Here is a 9,337-nt window from a genome sequence, read left to right as displayed (position 1 = left end):
GACCCCTGCAGATCATCCAATCCAACCCCTGCTGCTAAAAGCAGGGGCACCCACAGCAGGCTGCACAGGATCACAAGGGCCAGGCAGGTTTGGAATCTCCAGAGGAGGAGACTGCACAACCTCTCTAGGCAGCCTGCTCCAGGGTTCCACCACCCCCAGAGCCAAGTTTCTCCTCAAATTCAACTGAAACCTCATGGATGCCTCTTCGTACCCATTTCCCCTTTGTCCTATCACTGACCACCACTGAGAAGAGCTCATCCCCATCCTCATGGCCTCCACCATATTCATCAGCATTGAGATCCCCTCTCAGGCTGCTCAGCTCCAGGCTCAACAGCCCCAGGGTTCTCAGCCTTTCCTCTTCACAGATATGTTACAGGCCCCTCAGCATCTCTGGAGCCTCTCCTGGACTCTCTCCAGTAGTTCCCCGTCTCTCCTGAACTGCAGAGCCCAGGACTGGACACAGGTCTTGAGCTATGGTCTCACTAGGGCAGATGAGAGGTGGAGGACCACCTCCCTAGACCTGCTGGCCACACTCTTCTCAATTTAGATTGGAAGACACCTTTCAGATGGAGTCCAACCATTAACCCATCACCTCCAGGTCACCACTAAACCATGGCACCACATCTCCACTGCTCTGAAACCCCTCCAGGGATGAGGACTCCACCACTTCCCTAGGCAGCCTGGGCCAGGCCTTGACAGCCCTTCTGGGGAAAAAATTGTTCCTCATGTCCAACCTAAACCTCTCTTAGTACAACTTGAGCCTATTTGCTCTTGCCCTGTCACTTGTTCATGAGAGAAGAGACCAACCCCCCACCCATCTCCAAGCTCCTTTCAGGGAGTTGTAGAGAGCCAGAAGGTTTTCCTTCAGCCTCCTTTTCTCCAGGCTGAACAACCCTGGGTTCCTCATCCCCACCAGACTCATGGGGCTTTTACTGCCTCTCTGGGCAACCCAGGACAGAGTCTCACCACCCTCAGTATCAAAAATTTCTCCCTTTAGATCAAGTCTATCTGAGTTTCAAACCATCACCCCTTGTCCTATCCCTGCTAAGCTTTCTCCTAGACTCCCTTTAGACACTGAAAGGCCACCAGAATGTCTCCCTGGAGTCATGTCCAGCTTTTCACCCACCTAAACCAAGGTTGAATCAGGCTCCAGAGACCCCAAGCATCCCTCACCCTAGGGTAGATGTTTTCTGTGTAGCTTCAGGTGAATTACAGAACCTGCTTGGTGCCATCATCTGCTCTTCCTTCCCTTCTGTCTCTTACTACCTCATGCTGTTGAGCCCCATCTGCTGCCACCACCTCTGGATACTTGCCCAGGGATCTTCTCAAACACCTCTAACATCAGGATATCATCTACACTAGGAAAACAAACCAGCCTGATGAAGCAGCATCAAAAGTTGCCAAGGAGGAGCTGCCCTCCTTTGGGAAGGGGATCCCAGGCTGCTTCCTGCCTTACTCCAGGGCTCTTCAAAGCCTTGTTCCATTTCTCCGTTGACTATGGGACCTTCTGGAGCCCAAAGTCCATGTTGCAGGCAATGAGTTCCCCTCCCTAATTTTCATGCTGCTGTGGGGCTGGGGAGGGAGAAGGTGCCCATGGATTTTGGTATCTGTTGGTGTCTTGCTTTTGGATTTCTGTAGAACTCCAATGAGGCCTTTGAGCAACCAAGTCTAGCTGAGAGGCCTTCCTGCCTATGACAGGGAGGTTGGAGTAGATGATCTCCCAAGTCCTTTCCAACCTAAGCCATTTACAAGTCTATGAATAATAAATCACTCCAAGTCACCCAACTCTGTCCTCTCACCTGACCCACTGGTGTTCAGCTTCAACAGGAGATGAGTCAGTCCCCAACATGTCACACTTTGCATCGTGCCAACAGCACCAGGAGCATCCCTCACTCAGAGCCTGTTAAAGACCTCTGGGCAAAGATGAGCCAAGATAATTAATCCCTGCATAGTGGAGGTTGGAAAGGATCCTCTGAAATCATCCACTCCAATCCCCCTGCTAAAGCAGGGGCACCCACAGCAGGTTGCCCAGGATCACAATGGCCAGGTGGGGTTGGACCCTCTCCAGTGAAGGACATGTCACAATATCCCTGGCCAGCTGGGTCCAGATGGGCAAGACCAAGCTGAAAAGAAGAGCTGGAGCCTAGGGAAGGTCATGGAGTCCACAGCCACCCCTCTGCTGGCTCTGCCACCATGGCGTGGTGGTGGATCTCCCTTACACCCTGCTCTGGTGCTGTGACACAGGACATCAATTGCTGTCCCGCTCCTCTCCCAGAGATGCTGTCTCCAAATGAGCCATCACTGGTACCCAACAAGCACTACATTGAGACACAGCCTTGGTGGACACCAAGAGGCCATCACATCAACACCATCACTAACTTGGGTGGTAGGCACAGAGGGGCCTGGAGAGGTGCCCAAAGGTTTGTTTAAGGAGAAACCAAGCTCGTTCCTGGTTTCTACAAAACTGCTTTAATGACAAAATGGCTGGAAAATACCTTTTGGTGCATTTCTGGTACCGTCAAGAAGCCCTGTGTGATCCCCAGGCTCAAGTCCCTTCCAGGTCAGGGATCACCCACTGCCTGGAAGGACAAAAGGCTCTTCTCAGGCACCTTCTCCCAGTGCAAAACATCCCAAGGGAAGGGTCTGTGCTCAAGACCACACAAACCTCCTTCAAGACCCTCCACTGCAGACAATGTTCCTTCCAACCACACAAGCGTGGGCTGGAAATAACCTCTGTGAAGTGGCACCGAGGTTCCTTCTTGGTTCAGGAGCGCTTCTGTGGCCACCACCCTTCTTCCCATCACTGAAGCCAAAGCCCTGTTGGCACCCTACTGGGGGAGCCAGGCAGCAGGAGCGTCAAATGTGCTTCCAGACCGGAGCCAGCCCAGCTAAGTCCCTCAGACACCGAGTTAACACCTTGACAGGTGTTGAACACAACAAGAGGGTTGGAGACAGTAGAGTCCAAACCTCAGCAACCACTGGGCGATGGGGCGAAGAAATACACAGCCAGGAGAATGAAGTAGACCATCACCAACACTGTGCCTAGGGCAGACAAAGCAGGTTGGAGGAGGTTACTGTAGGGAGCAAGGAAGAAAGTTGGGGTTTAAGACCTTTTGGTATGGTCTGGTCTAACTCACTAGAGAGGGCTTTCATGGGCCTCTGCAAAATCTCAAGAGGGGCTTAAAATACCCTCTCAAAAGGTGAGAAGGGAGTGATCCCTCTTGGACCTAGCACCTCCAAGGTGGTTAACCAAGACCCTAGATTTGCTCAAGCCACCACATTCCAAGAGCTGCTGCAAGCAGATGACCCCAGGGCTGTCTCCAAGGAGCCTCCCACCCCATCAGCATGTGAAAGGTGGGCACAGCAAGTCCCACAGCAGCCTTACAGGCAATAAGTCACCTTGGAAATAGTCACATTTGCCATCCATGAAGATGTAGTTCATCAGCACCACACTGAACATGCTGGCATAGACATGGAGGTCGCTGAAGACAAGCATGAAGTTGGTTGGCTGTAAAGCAGAGATGCTGGGTTCATGGCCAGTCAGGACAAACCTGCATCAGCTACAGAGGGAGACTTGCACAACACCCCTTGAGCCCCCTCTGCCACATTTTCCTAGGGCTGGGAACATCATCAGACAGGGTAGGAGACATCTGACTCCACTTTCCCTTGCAGTGAGCAGAGGAGAGGAGACACTGGGACAGCAGCCATGGTGTTGCCATGTCTCTTAGAGCTCTGCATGTCCCCAGCCCTGCTGAGGGAGGTCACCAAGGGGCTGTCCTGGGGTTACTTACATAGAAGATGGTGAAAAGCACCAGGATGGGGATCTGGAGCATGCAGACCTGGACAGCAATGCAGTTCCCAATCTCAATGCTGGGGAGGACAGAGAGGTTAGGAGCAAGCAAGAGCCAGGTCTCCAGCAATCCTTGAATCATTCAGTTTGGAGTCAGAACAAACCCATCTTGAGGAACAAAATCATGGACCTCGAAGTGGCTCTGGTCCCATTTTTTGGGGTGGCTTTAAGTCCTCTTGAGGGCAAATACTGACAGATGTGACCCACCAATGCTATTAAACTGGGCAGCCCATCACAGCTACTGCCTATGAGGGCCATGCTGGAAGAGAGCACCCCAAAACCCATCCTTTGAGCCTTCTCACCTCAAGCTCAGGTTGTTCTGCAGGGCAAACTGGATGCCATTGACAATCTCTGGCAGCTCAGGCACCATTGCCAGCACGGTGACACCAATGAAGTACTGTGGGAAGAGATGACATCAGCACACGCATATGGCCTGATCTGGACCACAACCAAGCTCCTCAGGGCATGGAACATCTCAGCATCTTTCCCCTAGCATTTGTAGCCAGGGCAGGTTCTCAACCCTGGAGGGCATACCTTGGCCCTCAGAGCCACCCAGACCTGGCTCACTACCATCCCTCCATGCTGACCTGTGAGATAGTGGAGTTAGTGAGGATGGGACTGATGTGCTCTGTGGCCAGGTCAGCACAGGCTGACATACAAAGGGTGGAGAGCAGAAGGATGACCAGGGCCTGCCAACGAGACCAGTGGACCACAGCACTGTGGTGGTGTCCAGGCACTAGGGGAAGAGCAGAAACATGATGGGACATGGTGGGGTGGTGAGAAGCAGCGGTCCTGCAGCTGGGGCATGCCAGGGGGACACTCACTGTGACAGTCACTGATGTGGATGTCGTAGATGTGCGAGTGAGTTTTCAGGGTGAAGAAGAGACCGATGAGGTAGGCAGCTGGGAGCAGCAGGGACACTGTGTACACCAAGGGTCTGTGGGACACAGGTAACACGTTCAGTGACACTAGCTGGGGTGTGTCATGAAGACCCCAGGGCAGGTCCCCTGGGGGTAAAGGAGATGGGGTGCTGGGTGGGAGCCCTTCACTGGGGCAGACAGAGGACCTGGGAGGGATATGGGACCATGACTAAACCCAGGAGGTGCCACCCCAATGTGGGGACAACCCTGTCCCCATCCCAACAGACACTCACTGGACATGACTGTAGTAGAGGGTGCCATTGTTATCCATCTGCAGAGAGAAGACACCTGTCAGCAGGGATGCAGGAGACAAGGGACAGCCCCACAGCCACTGGTGAGAGCAGGAGCCAGGTGAGCTCCATGTATCCCTAGCTCCAAACTCCAACAGCTGAGGGTTCGTGTCCTCACTCACCAGGTCAAAGTGACAGTTGTGGCAGAGGTAGTGGCCCAATGGGTTCTGGGTGATGTTGTGGCACTCACCACACACCAGCTTCCCATAGACCTTGGAGAAGAGCGTCGGGGCAAAGACACCTGCAAGGATGGAGGGACATGGGGTAGATGCCCATGCTGGTGGGACATCCCAAACTTGGAGACACCCCGGTCCCCAACTCACCTCCCACAGAGAGGAAGAGCAGGGCCGAGCTGACACCCGCCGAGCGGCTGTTGAACCGTTGCTCCTGGTGCCTGATGCCCCCAATCACCATGCAAAGACCCTTGGGGATGGAGAAGACCCCCCAAAAAAAACCCACACCACAAAAAAACCAAACAACCAAAACCAACCAACCAAAAAAAACCAAACCAAAATGAAACAAACAAACAAAGTCAGTACTTTGCTCCCAGCATGCTCCCAGCTCTCACGGCATGGGGGCGTGCCCTCATCTCACCGGGACGAAGAGGACACAGCCCACCAGCGTCCCCGTCAGCGCCGACTTGACGACCTCGGCATAGCAGCGGTTGCCCTCTCGCGAGCCCTTGATGAGGGCTGTGATGTAGAAGGTGAGCTCCGTGATGGAGCCGAAGGTGGCGTTCACCACTGCTCCCACCGCAAAGTTGCTCTGGGCCGAGATGCTGGAGGAGAACAACATCAGGAGCAGTGTGCTGCCACCCATCCCTGCCTCGCCACCAAGCGTCCTCCCCCTTGCCGCTCACCTGGCAATGGCCATCCCGATGTAGTAGGAGAGAGGCATGATGGAAAGCAAGGCCAGCGTGAACTTGATGGAGGAACTGGTCAGGCGGTTGTGGCTGTCCACGTAGCCCAGCACCAGCGTCAGCAGCACCAGGAGCAAGAGGTCTGGGGTGGCCAGTCAAGGAGATGACCCAGGTGGGGTTGGATCTGGAGTCAGCTCACCACCCTTCCAACTCCAGCCTACCAAAGGATACTGACAGCAAAGACGTTGATGCCATCCACGGCATATTTGTAGTAGTAGGGGTTGACAGCATGGTAGCAGCAGAGGATCACCTCCCCCTCCAGAGGGGCCTCTGTCTGTGGAGGTACAAGTGGGTGACAATGCTCCAAGCACCACACCCCACCCCACAAGCTGCCCTGGAACAAGACGGGCGAAGGAGGGAAGAGAGAGGGCTGGGGATCCATCACAGTCACCCACCATCTTCAGGCGCCGGATGAGGACCTGGTCTGGGGGCTGGAGCAGGACACTGGTGACGGTGCGAGCACTCAGCTTGGCCACAGGGATGAGGATGATGAGGAGCCACGCGGTAACACACACCAGCCCATGGGCCAGCACCAGTAGTGGGTAGCCCAGGCACAGCCATGCCACGGTGCCAGCACGTTGCTGCAGATGAGTGCCCACCTTAAGGGTTTGCCCCACAAAACACCCACCCCAGAGGAGGAGGCACCCATGGATGCCATCCCCACCATGATGAGGGGCTACTGGGTGTCCACACCCAGAAGAGGGTGTCACCATGTCCAACTTACCCAGTGCTTGGTATCTGCCCAGCACTGTGGGCGCCAGCGGCGTGGCACGGGGCCACTGAGCAGAGGTGAAGTCTCCCCTGCGCTGGCCTCGCATGCACCCAGTGCCTGGCGGGATTTGGGGACCTGGGTGGGGAGATGGGGGTGGCAGGGTGCGACATGGGACACCCCAACCACCCCTTCATGGAGCCCTCAATTTAGGGCACATCGTTACCTCCACTTTCTGAATCACTTTGCCGAAGGGCCAGAGAAAATACCCAGCCAGGTCCCAGCAGAGCTGCCCTGTGAGGACACAAGCATCAGCTCTGTTGGGGATACACAGGCCCCCCCAGGAAAAAGGAACTCAGGAGACCCCAGCACTTATGGGTGCTGTTCTGGGCTCAGCCAAGAGACCCACAGCTCACCCAGCTCCTCATATGGGGATCCCACACCTAGGACTCACCATAAGGAGCTCCCACAATGGTGATGAGCATAACAGCAGCCAGGAGGACATAGAGCAATGAGAGCCACCAGCCAAAGAGCAGCAGGTAGAGGACATTCCCACACGTCACTGAGGACCCTGTGGGAGACACAGGATGAGGCTGTTGTCACCGGCACCATCCCAAATCCAGGCTGCCAGCACAGAGGGTGTCCCCAAGACCATCCACCTCCAGAGCTTCGGATGACGTTGAGGTCAGAGTAGAGCTCCTTGACGATCTCCGATCGGTCCTCCCAGGGCCGCGCTGTCACGTGGCTCTTCCATTTCTTGAAGCCAAACTGCAGAGGTGATTTTAGGGTTAAGGGGGAGTGTGGAGAGAAAAAGAAAACCCATGACAGCCACCCAGGAGCACCCACAGGTGGCTCCCATCTATGCCACAAGCTCTCACCTTGTAGTTGTTGGAGAGCTTGTTGGCCTCCACAGCATTTTCTGCCGTCAGGGTGGTCTTCATCATGCAGCTCTCACAGACATCATCCGAGTGCTGCTGGCAGCAGGACGGGGAGCACATGGCTGTCGGGGCGACAGAAGGCGAGAGAGGATGTGGGACCTCCTCCCAGCACCCTGTAACAAGCTCATCCAGTGGCCGACCTACCTGGGGGGAAACGAGGGTGGTGGAGGTGGCAGCCCAGGTCACTCAGGTCACCCTGCACGTTGTTGATGATGGCACAGTGACGATCACAGAGGGAGCCCCGGCGGAGGCCACTGCTGTCACTTCGGGGCTCAGCAGCCTTAGGGCCATCTGCAGGAGGGTATGGGGGACCATGACAGCTGGAGTCACACTACAGCCATATCCTGCCTGAGCTCAGCACCACAGGAAACCCAGGTGCTGCTGCACTGGGGTATCACCTCGGTCCACAAACCTCACAGGGGACCCACAGAGCTCCCAGGCAGTAGTACCCAGGGTGATGGGTCAGGACTGGGGAGACCCCTTTGGTGCCAAGTTTGATTCTTGGAAGAGGGAACCCCAAGGCAGGGAGCATTCCCCTCCAGTGCTCAATGAATCTTCCTGGTGCTCAGTGCCATGCTGGGCGGAGGACGGGACACCCTCCGGGCCCCCAAAATGAGTCGCGGGGATGTCTCCCGGTGCCCGACGTGGTGCTCGGGAGGAGAAAACCTCCCAGGGCCCGGCATGGAGAAACACCTGGGTGGCTGGTGTGATGCTCGGGATGGCAGAGCCCGGTAACCAGGATAAAGACCCTCCTGGTGTGATACTCAGGAGAGGGAACGCTCCCAGGGCCCAGGACAGTGGGGGAAGCCCCTCGGTGCCCAGTGTAATGATGGGGAAGCAGGGGGAACCCTCCCTCCCCGCTCACCGAGCGTATCCTGTGCGCAGCAGCAGCGGTAACGGCGGCCGGATTCGCTCTCGGTGGCCATGGCAAGAGCAGCGGCGGCGGCCCCGGGGGAGCAGCAGTGACGGTGTCGGTGGGCCCCCTCCCGCCGGGATTTAACGGGAGGGGCCGGGCATGCGCGGGGCGGGGCGCGCCCTCGGGAGCCGCCTCCGCTTCGTACCGGGAGGGGCTGGGGTCCAGCCGCCGCTGTTGGTAAATGGGTTGTGGTGGGGTGCCGGGGGGGCACAGCGACAGGGAAAGAGGGAGTATGGGGGTATTGGGGATGCACAGAGACAGGAGGACACGAGGACTGGGGCCTCTTGGGTTGCACAAGAGTGGGAGGACGAGGGTGGGAGGTATTGGGGTGCACAAGGACAGGGGGACAGGTGGAGTGAGGGGTATTGGGTTGCACAAGGATGGGGACAGGTGAGGGGTATTGGGGTGCACGGGGACATGGAGAATGGGGGGTATTGGTGGACAGGAACAGAGGCACATGGGGACTGGGGTGTGGGGGTATTGGCATGCACAAGGATATGGGGACAGGGGTGGATGGTATTGGGGTGCACAGGGACGGGGACATGGGGACTGGGAGGTACTGAGGTTCACAGGGACAGAGGTTCATGGGGACCAGGGTGTGGTGGGTACTGGGGTGCACAAGGATAGGGGGCAGGGGTGTAGGGTATTGGGGTGCACAAGGATGGTGAGACAGGGTGAGGAATACTGGGGTGCAACAGGGACAGGGGAACATGGGGACCATGGTGTGGTGGGTATTGGGGTGCTCAAGGACAGGGGGACAAGAGTGTGGAGGTACTGGGGTACACAGGGACAGGA

At 56.5% G+C, this 9,337-nt stretch overlaps 1 protein-coding gene across 1 annotated transcript; it reads right to left on the bottom strand.

Moving 5' to 3' along the window:
* Positions 1 to 2,375: 2,375 nt before the first annotated feature.
* On the bottom strand, positions 2,376 to 8,572 carry LOC104300054 (uncharacterized). Its single transcript, XM_054178207.1, has 20 exons — positions 8,492 to 8,572; positions 7,771 to 7,917; positions 7,567 to 7,688; positions 7,348 to 7,456; positions 7,143 to 7,259; positions 6,915 to 6,982; positions 6,704 to 6,826; positions 6,375 to 6,560; positions 6,151 to 6,253; positions 5,920 to 6,061; positions 5,655 to 5,838; positions 5,384 to 5,483; positions 5,183 to 5,301; positions 5,004 to 5,041; positions 4,675 to 4,787; positions 4,438 to 4,586; positions 4,153 to 4,247; positions 3,792 to 3,870; positions 3,400 to 3,508; positions 2,376 to 3,042 (listed from the first exon to the last, which is right to left on the bottom strand). The coding sequence occupies exons 1-20, from the start codon at positions 8,550 to 8,552 to the stop codon at positions 2,969 to 2,971; spliced, it is 2,238 nt and encodes a 745-aa protein (XP_054034182.1). The 5' UTR covers positions 8,553 to 8,572; the 3' UTR covers positions 2,376 to 2,968.
* Positions 8,573 to 9,337: the final 765 nt, after the last annotated feature.

This window comes from Dryobates pubescens, chromosome Z (genome assembly GCF_014839835.1).
Source record: "Dryobates pubescens isolate bDryPub1 chromosome Z, bDryPub1.pri, whole genome shotgun sequence".
In the NCBI taxonomy this organism is placed as follows: domain Eukaryota; kingdom Metazoa; phylum Chordata; class Aves; order Piciformes; family Picidae; genus Dryobates; species Dryobates pubescens.
This window is presented reverse-complemented; position numbering and strand designations above follow the sequence as displayed.